The sequence below is a fragment of the Bubalus bubalis genome, chromosome 2 (genome assembly GCF_019923935.1).
Source record: "Bubalus bubalis isolate 160015118507 breed Murrah chromosome 2, NDDB_SH_1, whole genome shotgun sequence".
Classification (NCBI taxonomy): Eukaryota; Metazoa; Chordata; class Mammalia; order Artiodactyla; family Bovidae; genus Bubalus; species Bubalus bubalis.
The window spans coordinates 142,418,587-142,433,417 of NC_059158.1; the positions used below are offsets into that span (position 1 = coordinate 142,418,587).

The 14,831-nt window shown below is 35.6% G+C and overlaps 1 protein-coding gene across 6 annotated transcripts in view; it reads right to left on the reverse strand.

Annotated features, from left to right (window-relative positions):
* Positions 1-14,831, reverse strand: part of ALS2 (alsin Rho guanine nucleotide exchange factor ALS2) — a 60,474-nt gene that overhangs the window by 32,005 nt on the left and 13,638 nt on the right. For 5 of the 6 annotated variants that reach the window (XM_044937276.1, XM_044937271.1, XM_025278002.2 and 2 more), the window contains 5 exons: positions 11,244-12,181; positions 7,780-8,137; positions 6,294-6,462; positions 5,338-5,434; positions 2,249-2,326 (listed from right to left, as the gene is read on the reverse strand). In XM_044937276.1, coding sequence (XP_044793211.1) covers positions 2,249-2,326; positions 5,338-5,434; positions 6,294-6,462; positions 7,780-8,137; positions 11,244-12,181 — 1,640 coding nt within the window. Of the gene's footprint in view, positions 1-2,248; positions 2,327-5,337; positions 5,435-6,293; positions 6,463-7,779; positions 8,138-11,243; positions 12,182-14,115; positions 14,177-14,831 lie in introns of all 6 variants that reach the window. The other variant, XM_044937283.1, reaches the window with a different exon arrangement.

Consider the following 14,831-nt stretch of genomic DNA (forward strand, 5'->3'; position numbering starts at 1 on the left):
CCCATGAGTGCGAAAACTGCTTTCTGACTTGGAACTCACTAATTCTCACATGACTTTACTGTGTCCCAGGATGTTGCAACAGGCAGAAACCCCTAGAAGCCCATCTACAAGGATCCCCTAGACGAATGGTGCTCAACAAGAAGCTTTTGCAGCAGCAGCAGCAATCATCTAGGAACACATGAGAAATGCAAACTCAGGCCACAGAGCCACTGAGGGGAGGGACTAGGCAGTCGGCTTCGACAAGCTCTTCAGGTGTTTCTGATATATGCAAAAGTTTGAGAACCACTGCCTTAAACCAATGGCTTTAGGTTTCCAGGATTCCAGGTAGTGATTCAGGAGCCACCATGGAAAGGCAGGTGCCCGGGTTCTATCCCCACCCACATCCATCCCTTAACTAAGACAGTCCTACAGTTATCTGTTTTATGTAGGGGATTCAGCACAAGGTTTCATTTGAAGGAAGTGTTCTGCTACAAAAACTACTGCCCCATCCTGCAGACCCAGCTTCAGCCATGACGCGTATAACAATAAAGCAAAAAAATTTCTTATCTTGATATTCCATGTCTAGATCTGGTTCACATCCTGGGTGATTAGGTGATAGTGTGTATGTTACTATCACGCACATCTCCACTACTTTACAGTTATCCTGTTCAGGCATGACATTATCTTCTCAAATTCAGGTTATCTATAAAATTGACTTCTGCTGGTTTTGCAAAGAATGAATTAAAATTTTTGCAGGAGGAAAGAGTTGTCTTCCTAGTTTCTAATCAAAACTAATTCAGGTCTCACTCTGCCTTGATTTTAATTCACACATTAATTTAAATGACTTCAAAATAATTTTCTCAAATAAAAAACCAAAATAAAACCTTCCCCCAAATAAAGACCAAAATAATGATGTTGCATTTTCAGAGGTACAGGTAAACAGTAATGAAACTAAAACCTTATAACAAACTCTATTCTCTCTTGTCTGACACTAAAATGTTAAATAAAAATTGTATTTGCAGCATCACCATGCTGGATTATAAAACTTTTCTTAGTAGGAATATAAGCATGTTCTAATTTATTCAAATGAACAAAAACAAGAAACAATGATTTACCATATTTTTATCTGTAGTAAAATATCAGAAATTGAATTTGCTGTTCAGTTGCCAAGTCATGTCCAACTCCTCAGGACACATTATTCAAAACTGAATAGCTGACCATTAAAACATTTTATGCTAAAAATATTTTAAGATTGGAGCTAGAAATAACAACTGTTCTGTAATGTTTCATTTAAGACTTTCCTTCCCAGTAAAATTAGTTCACTGGAAGGAAAGGTAACAGGTAAAGGTCTTATGTAGTGATGGATGCACAGTGTACACTGAATACATGAATCACTGGAATATATATTAACTGTAGCTCATATGTTGAATCAGATTCCTGAAACTGAAGTAAACATCCTTTTCTAGTCTCTAATACTCTCAGGGCAGAGAGCATGCATCAGGATGGAGAGGATTCAAACTAGGAACACATGAGCCCCATATCCCATTCTTTTAGGCTATTGGGCTATCATCACGCCTACTCTCTGCCCACAACACATCCGTTCCCCAAACAAACAGATCTCATGTGAGGAGTCAATACTACTGATGAATTCTGTATTTCTGCAGAACGTTGTGACAGAAAAAAAAAGGGTGAGAAACGGTCCTCTAAAACTGCACCCACTACATAAACTAAAACCAATTCATACAGCAGTGAAGAAATTATCTATACTTTTAGCTTCCCTATAGAAAACAAAAAGGGTTACAAAAAGGTTTTACTACTGTGTACATAATAACAAAACAAACCATCAAATAACGTTATGTAAAAGTTACACTTAAAAGAAAGTCAAACTTAAGTGAGAAATCGAAGAGTAGGCATTATTCGGTGGTATAAAGCTTAGAAGTCAATCTCACAGTCCAAGAAACATTTGCTTTAAAATAACTTGTTCATTTTTACTTTAAAAAAAAAAAAAAAACAAACACAGAACTATGAATACTTAGTGAAGCTAGGAAAAAAAGAAATATTAATACAAACTAACACATCAAAAATGGGGAACATTTTGCCTGAAAACAAGCAGCTTCAGTTTCTTAAAAATTTTAATGTATGTGATAACAAACAGGTTACAAGTATACAATTCTCCTAATTTTATAAAACAAGAATTGGAGAAATATAGTGTTATAACTTAGAATTCTGGAATAAGCTGCTGTAAAAGTTATCAAGGTTACAAAAGTACCTTTGCAAGACGGGGAACTGTTGTTGGAAAATCTGAATGCCCAAGTTGACCAAAGGTGTTGCTCCCCCATGAGTAAACCTATTAGAAAACCACAGGAAACCAGGTAAGAGATGTGACACTGATCTTTGCATGCCAATTCTGAACTTTTATAATAACACATATTTACCAACAGTTACACACAAATTACTTATCCTAGTCTTTCAACTCTTTAGAAAATTCATTTTAACTAACATTTCTCAGGAGTTTATTACCTGCCAGGCCCTGTTCTTAATATACTTTCTGTGTATTAATTAATGTTTCACTATCACACAATCCTTTTTTTTTTTTTTTAAACATTTAAGGGAATTGACCCAGAGAGGTCACAAATTTTCCAGGATTTAATCCCAGGAACTATCCTATACTGCCTCTTATAAAGAAAGTGATTTTTAAAAATAAAGCTAAGTACCATGAAGAAAAAGGAATCACTATTCTTTATTCTGTGGACAGGAGTACAATGGAATGACTAGAAAGCTTTTCATATATGAAGAATCACATATATGAGAAGCATAAAGCACCTATGCACTAATATAGACCAAAAAAAACCAGATTACAGTAACTATGCTTAATGCAAATGATTTTGTTTATTCTGATTATAAAAGCAATTCATGACCACTGTACAAGACTGTGACAATACAAAGAAACAAAAAGAAAGTGAAAACCACTGATGAATCACCCACTCAGAGACAACTCCTACCTTGCTTTAGGAACATACACATATATAATTCCAGAAATTTTATTATCTACTAGATATAATGAATATACAAAATGTAAAGTATAAAGTGGGACTCTACTATCAATGCTGCTTTGTGACCTGATGTTTTTTATGTAATGCTCTGCACACTGACATCTTTCTAGGTCAATAAGTATAGAGCTACAATATAAGTACATGAAACTCCACTGTGGGTGTAGTTTAATCAATTACCTAATGAAATAAGTACATTTATTAATAATTTCTTTTCAATTATTTAATATAAAAATTAACTAAAATTCTTTATATATATATATATAATGTATCTATTTCCTTAGGATAGATTTCTAAGCAAAGAACTTTGGGTCAATGAACATACACATTCTGATTTTTGCTATATACCAACAAACTGTCTTCCAGCAAAGTTCAATTTACATTCCCACCAGCAGTGTGTGTACCTTTTCCCCACATCCTCACCAACACTTAGCATTAAATGCAATCCCTGCTAATATGATAGGTGAGAAAATTTTGTTTTAATTTAAATTTGCTTACTGAGTAGTTGACCATCTTTTGTTGCTGGCTACTTTTATTTTTTCTTCAGTGAATGGACTATAAATGCTGTTAAACAATTTTTCTTTATGGATCAGGTCATATATGTTACAATGTTTTTCCCCATATATTATGTATCTTAAATTTGTTTGTGGGGTTTTTTGGTTTGTGTTTAGGTTTTTGCTATGTTGGACTATTGAATTATTACGTAGACAAACATATATCTTTACTTTTTAATTTCTGGTTTTGATGTCATATCTTATTCTACTCCTAAGATTACTGAAAAAATAAATCACCTAAATTTGTTCTTACACATGTAAAGTTTTATTTTTTAACATCTAGATCTTTACTCCATCCAGAATTAGAATATGTAAAGTTATCTTAGTTTTCTTCTGCAAATAAGAAGCCAGTGGTTCCAAAAGAATTTACTGAACACTCAGTCTTGTTTTTCCACCTGATCTGAAATGCCTACTTTTTAAAATTTTTTTATTTTTTAATTGAAGGATAATTGCTTTACAGAATTGTGTTGATTGCTGCCAAACACATGTACACCTATGGCTGATTCAGAATGCTGAAATGCCTACTTTTTATCACAGACTAAATTCTCATATATACTTGTGGCTATTTCTAGTCTATAGTGTATTTCTGTTATAATAACCTGTTTGTAGTTTTATAGTATGTTTTATAAGGCTAATGCTTTCTTTTTTCAGAATTTTTGTGGCTCACCTCTTTTGTTTATTCTCCTAGAATAATTTTGGGAATCATTTTATTAAGGTGTAAATATTATATTGGAATATTCTGGGGATTGTACTGAATTTACACTCTACTAATTTAATGATCTAGGAGAAATGGCATTTTTGCAATGTTCAGTCTTCTCATCTAAAAATAAAATTTTTCCCTCTTTATTCCTATTTTCTTTTATAACTTAGAAGAGTTCTTGAATTTGTGTCATGTGGGCTATACACTTTTCCTATTAACAATGTTCCTGTTTCCTTAACACTTGTGTTGTAATTGTGAACAGCTTTTTTTTTTCCTTAAGCATGCTTTCTGCTTTACTTTACATATATAAGAAAGCTGGTAATTTTTATGCTTACTTTGTAACTTACCATCTTCCTGTTTTCTTATTTTTAAGCCTTTCTGATGATTCATCACATTAATAACAAATTATCCTTTTCTTTGCTAATATTTATATTTATTTATATGAACTATAATAGCTTTTTGGTGAGACTATTATGTCATTTAAAATAAAGTGTTTAGAATCTTTTACTGACTTTTTATAGCAAGATAATGGGGCTAATGAAGAATCATTATATGAATATATTTAAGAGTATGTTTAAAAATCTACCATCCTCAGAAGGATTTGTATATGTGGGCATGGTTTTAAATGATTCTGGAAGTCACTTTCAGGTCTCACAATTTTAAGAAAGAAATGCCTTCTGTTTTCTTAATGTCTTACATAAGTGTTTTCTTCATCAAGAAATAAAAGTTTACCAATACCTTAGAAAACTCTGAGTTCTATTTTTCCATAAAAGCACATTATAAAAAGCTTCTTTGTCAAGCAGACCAGTGTTGAATCCAAACTCTACAGTCACACATGTGACTTTAGCCAAGTTACACGATTTCTCTAAACCTCCCTTTCCTCACCTATAAAATGGAAATAATACAGTGCAATGTAAAACACTGAAAAGATCAAATGAGATATAGGATTGTTGCCTGACATACAGCAGATAAGATTCTCAATAAATGATAGTCTAATCTCATCATGTTGGTCTTTCATGAAATCAAGATCAGCTTTTAACAGTTTGCCTCCTACCTGGGATTTTGCAGTAAGTGCAAGAGAATGGTAACCACCTGCCTCCAGATGGATTACTTCTTTACCGTCCAGACATTTTACACACAATGGTTGAAGCCTTAAAGAAAAACATACACACATACACATAAACTCAAAGTAAGAAGTATTCTCAGCAAGAATCATGGACTTTCTCAAATTATGTTTTCAAGTAAATATTTCCAAAAAAAATTAAAATAAAAATACTGGATTTATATTCAATCTACTCCTAAATATAAGTAATTTTAAATGGTTTTAATTTCATCTTTGTCTGTTAATCACTAATTCACCACCATAATTTGAAATCTATTAAGAATCATAAAACAACTAAATGATTAATATGGCAGAGAGTATACTTTTTAATGAATTAGGTGCTTTCACTCTGCTAAGGAGAAAAGAGACATTTATATTAACTGGTTTAGATAATCATTCTATTTATACACTTTTACAAATATTTATTGCTAATATCAAAAGAATTTCTCTTAGAACAGTTTTTCCATGATATACATGAATAGACATGGTTTAATACAGTGGTTATAGTTATTTTGGCAGCAGCAGATAGACCTCTTTCAGGTTAAGAAAACTGTTGGCTCTTTTTCATAAGTTAAAAATGTGAACCATTCACATGTTCCAGTGACACATAATCTTATCCCAAACACCCCTTTCTGCATTCTAACATGAATAAACATCAAAGAAGAGATGGAAAAATATACCATGGATACTTAAGTCCTTTATTGTCAGGAACAAATTCAAGACTAAGAATGACTGGGGGGAGCAGGTGGTGTTTGTTTTGTTTTTTTATCAGAGTTAATGGTGTATAACAATCTAGAGCTAGAAGGGACCAGATTTCCTCCAGGAGGAAGTGGAGATTTGGAGACCTTCAAGGGGGAGAAGTTATTTGTTTAAACTAATTCCTAACAGTAAACACTGGCAGCACTCACCTGGGCAGAACATCGCCATGCCCCAGCTGTCCTTCCTTCCCTTTCCCCCAGGTCCACACCTCTGTTCTCAGAGAAGGCAGGAGCGCGTCTGCTTCTCCACTGTATGTAGGGGTCAAAACCACTGTTCGAGTTTTTACCCGTGCAGCTTTCCTCAGGAGCCTGGGCGAGACTGAAAACAAACCAGAAATATCATGAGGGAATAGACACATGAAAAGAAAGGTACCCTTTTAATAAACGTTGATTTTCAACAAAATATACTAACATGGTATTTGTGAAGCATATTCTATAGGTCTGCAAAACTGGGGATTAAGTGAGTTTGGTAAATACTGCCTACTACATTCTTCCTTCCCGCCCCTGTGGAGATTCACACACACATCAGCATGCTCAAGGTACAGACAAGTCCTGCAATTAAAAGCCGTGTTTAAATCTGTTTAGCCCTACCCCACTTCCAACCATTTGGCCACAAAATTCTTTTCTGTACATTTTTTATATAGAATAGCTATATGACATCCTATGTAACTGGTATTCTGAAGAACAAGCTTAACAAAATACTGCTGCTAAGTCACTTCAGTCATGTCCGCCTCTGTGCGACCCCATAGAAGGAAGCCCACCAGGCTCCCCCGTCCCTGGGATTCTCCAGGCAAGAACACTGGAGTGGGTTGCCATTTCCTTCTCCAATGCATGAAAGTGAAAAGTGAAAGGGAAGTCGCTCAGTCGTGTCTGACTCAGCGACCCCATGGACTACAGCCTAGCAGGGCTCCTCCTTCCATGGGATTTTCCAGGCAAGAGTACTAGAGTGGGGTGCCATTGCCTTCTCTGAACAAAGTCCTACACTAAGGCTAAAAAATAGTTCTTCCATGTCAAAGCAAAATTAAAAGTAAAGCTTTTCCAAATGAAGGTCTTAAGTTCAAGCATGCTATAAATATTTTAACAAAAGATTTACTTTAGACATAAAGTGTTAAAGTTTTTAAGTGAGAAAATGGTTATAAATCAGAAATACTAAAAAGCTTTTGTATTTTGCCTGCTAACTTTATTTCATAGAGAACTTCATCTTTTACAGTGTTCTAAATTATACCAAAGGCTGTTATAACATTGTGCAAATCTTGTACACCAATCTGGTGACAGACTGTTTTGAAGAAAATCATCAAGTGTCACTAAGTACAGACTCAGTCACTTGATCACTAAGTTGTGGGTCACAAAGAAAGTGATCATCACTGGCTAAGATTACAATCTTTTCTGCTGAGTGTGCCACTAGCTTACACAAGGTTCATAAGCAGAAGCATGTATCATGAAAAAGTGAGGGTCTAAACTTATTTATAAAGCACAGTAATATGTAACTTAAAAAAAATTAATTAATGAAATAAATTTTGATATTTGCATATGTTAGCTTTAATAATTAAGAAAGCAAATTTATTATAACACAATATGTGATATCAGGAGCATCTTGGATTCACCAGAAGTCAGCTCACAAAAGCTAGCTCCTTACCTTGTGACAACAAGCCAGGGAGAGAGAGTCTTCGGCTGCCTCCCTCAGACTCTTCTTCTCTGATATCCACAAGACTTGAACTCTTCTTTCCTTGCATTGACTCCTGCTTAACCTGTTCTTCTCTGCTATCTTTCAGACCTTCTGGGCCTATGGAACTGCTGCCTGCCGGAGCTCCAGGCTCACAAGGGGCTGTATTATAAAAGTTCATAACTTTCTTAAAAGACAAGGCCCCAGCTTCATATGTAGCAGCCACTCTCACACCAACAGCAGATGCACAAGAGACCACAAGGCTGTTGAGGGCTGAAGTGCTTGTGGTTGGTGGGCTGTGAAGATTAGGAATTGCTTCTTCTACAAGAGGCTAAAATATACACACATAAAACAGCATATAAAAATATAATCCCTTATACAACAAGTAATCAATAAAAAGAAAATGTAACATCTATCACTATTCGCAAATATAAGACTGAAACAGGAGGTCTTCATCTCCAACCTAAAGGTATCCCTTCTTGATCATGTATTTAACACATTTATATGGAAAAGAGTACTCAAAATACAGCTCCTTATAAAAAGTACTTCCTTTTGTTTGGGTGGGATTTTATCATGGTATTTAAAAATAAGTCCCAGCTGCTTTATAAAACAAAACACAGTAGAGGGGAGAGGGGAGGGAAGGTATGAAAAACAAAGCCTTTAACATGGGGTAATAGCCCTGGATAGAAGGTTGAAAAAGTGCAAGCTTTACTACTGATCACTACTAGGAAAAATTATACAGATTTCTACTAAAAAATTATGAGAAAAAATTCTATTTTAAGAAAATTCTATTTTAGGCTTTTCCTAAAATATTTTATAGACAGAAATTTATATATGGCATACACAGGCAGAGAAATAAGTTATATCTCTAAATTATCAGCCCCCAAATTATGTTTTGAAGTTTATGTCCTCCTACTATCTAATCAGGAGTTATTTTCCATGACCCAGGCACAAGGTAAACTGAAAGATTACCTTTGCTCTCATTACCATTGAGTAATGTGGTAGGTTAATCATTAAACACTTGGATCCAATGTGCTTAGTGTTATTCACAGCTGGATTAGAAAGCTAACTAAAGTTTTCTGGTATCTTGGTGAAAGATCAGTTAATTACTCTGAGCTGTCAAGCATCACTGCTTACTAAAAAAGATAAGCCTACTAACCCACACAAAAAGCTTTTAGTTTATGAGCACAGGTCACAGTGAAAATTTTGTTTCCTATGCTACCCAAATATCCCAGAGGTGTGGTATGCACACATATGTGTGTGTGTGTGTGTGTGTGTGTGTGTGTATGTGTATAATATTTCTTCATTTGTCCTGAATTGCAAACCAAACCCCCAATTTATTTTTTAACACTGGCTTCTGATTTTCTTACAGGAAATAATGCCTGTTCCCTGCACAGGGTCTGACATGTAGTAGGCACTCAACACATTTTGGTGAATTAAATACTAAATTCAGAAGACTCACTTCTGTGTGAGTCTTTAATTAAAATATCCAACAAAATAAACAAATAGACCATATAAAAAAAGTTAAATACAAAGTGTGTCACTTCCCTGGTAACACAGGTCCCATGATAACGTGTTCAGAAAAGCTAGTGTTGCTACTTCCACCCTCTATTTACAAACGCTCACAGGTGGCGCTAGCTGGTAAAAACCCGCCTGCCAATGCCAATGCAGGAGACTTAAGAAACGCAGGTTCAATTCCTGGGTCGGGAAGATTCCCTGGAGGAGGGCACAGCAACCCACTCCGGTACTTCTTGCCTGGAGAATGCTATGGACAGAGGAGCCTGGCAGGCCATAGTCCATAGGGTCGCAAAGAGTCGGACAGACTGAAGTGATATTAGCATGCATGCACATAACAGAAGCTTAAATAGTATTTACGGGTGACTGACTTAGGGAGTTCTTAGCATCAGGCTCAGGAAAATTAAAAAAAAACTCTACCTTATATAAACTTTATTGTCTTAATTTGCCCCTCTACTTAATTACATTTAACAATTCATAAAATAAGTAAATAAAACAAAAACACATGCCCAGCAATTCTGACAAAAGATACACTTTTAGTAGTCCCAGTCAGTAAAATTCAATAATGAGATATATGCTTCATTACCAAATACTTTGGCTTATTTCATAAATACGTGATATTCTTTCAGTTACATCTGGCCAGAAGAAGAAAAGACTTATCCTAGGCTACATAAATTCCTAAGGGTTAGCTGTATGACTGAGACACTATTTACAAAGATGGATGAGTTACACTTAGCTAAACACACAATGTCAAAACTAGCATAGGTAACCAAAGCTTTAAATGTTTAACCAAATGATTGGGTCCAAAGAAAAGTGCAATTTCAATGATGACAATCTATTGATCAAATAAACAGTAAAAAATAAACTTTTAACTTCAACTTTTAACAAATCAGATGAATGACTTTTGATAAGTCAAAATCTAACTTTTTTATTAGTGTGCACAAGTCCTGTTAAATTATTACTTTCACTTTGTTTAGATTTCCCTTTCTCCAAACAGCTTCTTAACTAAAAAAAAAAAAAAATCAAGTATCTACAAGGTTCAGGGAGTAGACTGTGAAATAAAGACTGTTTCTGAAAACAACTCTAAGCCACATTTCTATCCTGAGCCAGTAAACAACAGTAAGGAAGAATCAAGAGGCAAGGTGGTTTCAAAAACCTGAAAACAATGCCAAAGGTAGCTCTTTGAGTCTTAATCACTAAATCGCCAGGGAAGTCCATATGATTAGTTGTTTCTCTTCATATTTATTTTAGAAAAGCAAAAGCCTTCTACTAAGAGTAAAAAACCAAGTATCCTTTAGAAAAATTTGTTTGAAGTAGGGAGACACAGTTTACTATATGGCCCTAGTAAATAGCTTCTCTCCACTTATTACACGTTTTCCAACTAAAAATGGTTTAAACAAGTTGAAAAAAAAAAATTAAAGCCTCCATCCAATGATGCCCAGTAAGGACCACTGATATAACTGAAAAGAACTCAAATATGTAATGCCTGTCAATTTTAAGTCTGCCCCCAATCAAGGGATCTACCACAGAGCAAGCTTCCCTGATAAAGAAGGAACCTGAATAGTGCTACTAGTACAGATCAGAGCATTCTTTGTGAATATACAGTTATGTTAGATCAAACTATTTTGGGAGCCCATCTTAGCCAGGGGGGAAAAGTACTTGGACAAGAAAAATGGGATTTTGCTACTTATAAAACAAGCCCAGAGTAACATCTTGCAACATCATAAAGAGCCAGAATTTGAACAAAAAGAGTAATTTTGAATCAATCCAGGGTTTTTCTTATCTAGGCTTGCATGATGAGATAGAATCATAGTCAAACTAAGAAAATTTTAAATGGTACCAACCCTTAGATATTTAAAGTTTCTCAAGAAAAACTCAGATGGTTCAACTCCAGAAACACCTTTACAAAATTTAGCAGGTACCTGAGATGGCACTGGCTTTTCACCATTCTCGGAGTTTTCTCTTACTGAATGATCCGACAGTTTCTGCACATATTCATTTACTGCCTGAGTGTCAGGGTATGATGGTATACTTCTTGCAGAAGAAACTTCAGTTGTTCCCATGATATCTTGTGGGGAGGAAGTGGTTTGAACACTTGCGGTCTGAACATTTCCAACATTCAGTTCAGTAGCAGCAGGCGGCTCATTCTGCACAAGAGTGTTCTCAAACACTTCTCCCTGGGTGTCAAGGGTTTCAGAGGAGGGGCTGATGGTGGTGCTGGCCTGGATTTCCGCCTGGGATTCTGACAGTGTCACACCTAATGGACAACAGTGGCTGTCTGATATAATCACATGGTCTTCCTTGTCAGTCATCGTAATCAAGAGCTGGCTGCATTGGTTGCATCTTTCTGGCACTGGCTTCAGATCCTGGGAAGGGAGGCATTGGACCAGTGCTAAGCTGTGGAAGGCACCACAAGCAACTTGGAGCACTACTCGCCCAGCAAGGTGTTCCACCTTTTGTGGCTTTGTCACTGGGAAGGTGGTGGTGATGAGACCCAACTGACAACCGGTACCCCATGCCCAGATCTCTCTGCTTAGGGACAATGCCAGAGTGTGCTCCTCACCACATGCCAACTGCAAGATCCTGACCGCTAACAAAGGACTGGTCTCAGAATCAGAAATGCTGACAGGGTTTGGCTCTGGAACATACGGCTGGTTAGCTACAGCACACTGGCCAGAAGAGTTCTCCCCCCACATGTACACCACACCACTGTCTGTGACTGCTCCAGTGTGGAAACTCCCTGTTGCCACGGTAACAACATACTGCCCAACCAGGGCACTCTCCAGAATGGGGTTGCTTGGACAAGTCTCTGCTGGCTCACTTCTCCAGGGGAGAGTCCCAAAGCTGTAGACCTCACCATCTGAGGGTTTAAAAACAAAACAAAACAGAAACAAAAAGTTAGTGAATTAACTAGACAATTTCTCAGCTAACCTTTAGTCCCCTCTAGGTTTAACAAAATAGAATTTCTTTTTTGTTTCCTTTTCTTAATTTTCAAGAGCACAGCTACAGAAATTCTGTTCAAGCATATAGCATTCCATACTTACTAATCTTTTAACAAAGAGCTTCTTTGAACATTCAGAGATATGGTGACAATTTCTACAAATTGCAGGAGACAACTTCAAATGAAGGTGCTCCTCTTATTCAGCCTCATCCTAGCACTGATCATTACTAACGGCTCTCATCGTAGGCTATTACAGAAGTGGATTCCAAGTTCAAATCCAGAACAATGATCAAGATATGATTAGATAAAATAAGCAGAAGACAAAACAGACACATTCGCTAATATCTATAATATTCACTACTAATGTTTAACAGAGCAGTAGATGAATATGCAATGGCATAAAAAATACTAGAGATTCACTTTGGCCAAAACTATGAAATCAGCTTTATATAACACCTCCAGGTTGGACTGAAAGCAGCAATATTAACAATACGTGACTGTCTTCATGTTTTGTACTATACTATGTGTAATTTTTATATATTATATATAATATATATTGTGTACTAGACAGCCTTTCTGAGTTGCATTTAAAAAGCACATCACAACAAAACAAAGTAAAACACAAATGAAGTCATGACTGGTAGCTTTAGACTGAAGGGTAACTGGCCAGCTTTAGAAATAAAAAGGAAGGCACCAGTGAGTTGGAGACATGAATGATGACAACTTATTTATGCTCACGTGTGCTATCAAGTCATAGTTTTACTGCAGGTACTGCAGGAATTTGGGGGCATGTATAAATGATCCATATTAGCTAAAAAATTTAAATGGGACAAAGATTTGGCCATGGATTTTGAACCCACTATCTTTTCTTTCCTATATGACCAGGGACCTACCCATTTTTTTTTTAATTAATAAAGAAATGAGTACTATTCTTCCTCCACAAGCAGCGATTTAGTCATTGATTAAAAAAATGCTTTTATCTCTGGCCTATGATACATGGCAGATACAATTATATACTCAAATTAACTCACTACAAGATCTGTGTTAGGAAAAACACAATAGTGGCTAGAAAAAAGATCAGCTTTTGTTAGGGAATTTCTAATTTGCATAGAGTACTGAGAAAATAAGCTCACTGGTTAAGAGCTTTCAAACTTTTCTTCCCAAGTGATATACCTATCACACTTGTTTACCAAATCACACAGTTCACCAAAACTTTCAATTGGTATTATTCCACTGGAATAATAGGCTCTCTAGAGAAAACTGCAAGAAATGAATATTTAGACATCATTTAAAAATAGTATCCCACAAAAACAGTGAGTCAATGAGATGTCCTCACTGGATTAGGAGCTAATGGTTAACTTGAATAGAGACAAAGAAGCTTGAAATTTCTAGTATTCAATCAATACCATTTCCTCACTTAGAAAAGAAAGTACTGGAGATCTCTGTGCCATTTCAAGCTACACAGTTGTGTTGAGAGGAGATTTTTTGTTCCTTTGACACTTAAACCAGAATACTGTTTACACATGAACATTATTTACATATTTTTTAAAGTTTTCCCTCAGTTTTCCCAGCCTTTTAGGTTTGATTCTAGATGTTTAAAGATACCATGCTCATGAAGGATTCCTAAACAGCTTACTGAAGGGCTAAAACAATAACAGTAACAGAATTCCATTTATATATGCTTGAGAACTATACATTTTGAAGCCCATAGTGTAGGTACTGAATATAGTTTACATTTAAAAAATAAGGCTTTTTCCAAATTTTGGCCTAATACAGTAATAATGATAATATTATGTATTATCATAACAAAAGTGACAAAATAACAAAGAAGTTAGAAAGAAGTCTATGTTTACCCCATAAACCACCAAGGTCAGCTTTAAGCTTTGTTTCCTAGAATTTGTCTTCCCTTAGTTCCTACAAGGAAAATACCAAAGCATTATTAAATACTTAACAAATGCTTATAGAGCAGAAATTTATAAATTAGTGGAGTTGATGGCAGTCCTGACCCAAATCAAATTTGCCATGACTGTACTGGCAAAATGCCATCAAAATTAAAGGTAGCTCTCTATATAAATTATAGCCTAGGTTTCTGTTACAGATTTATAGACTGCATTATATCCTTATAAGCTGCCATTTATGCCCGAGAAAACCTAAGACAGTATAGCCAAGTGATTTTAAAAGCAGGCTTTGAAATCAGACTCTCTGGGTTCCCATCCTGACTCTGACCCTTTAAATAGCTGTGTGTGCTTGGGAAAACGATTTAACCTCCCTGACCTTCAGCTACCTCATCTGTGAAGTGGGGATAATAACAGCAGCTACCTCATAAGGTGGTTGTCAGGACTCGATGAGATAATACATATGAAGTGCTTAGCACAGTGCCTGGCACATATAATTGCTTAATAGACATTTGCTATTATTAGCATTATTATTTTGATACATTTAATGAACAAAGGTATAGCAACAGGATCTCTGAATACATAATCTTTCAAAAAGTCTAATTTTTCATGTACTTATCACTACAAAAAAATTTAAGCTATAATTCTCCCTTTTATTCTAGCTAGGGAACATC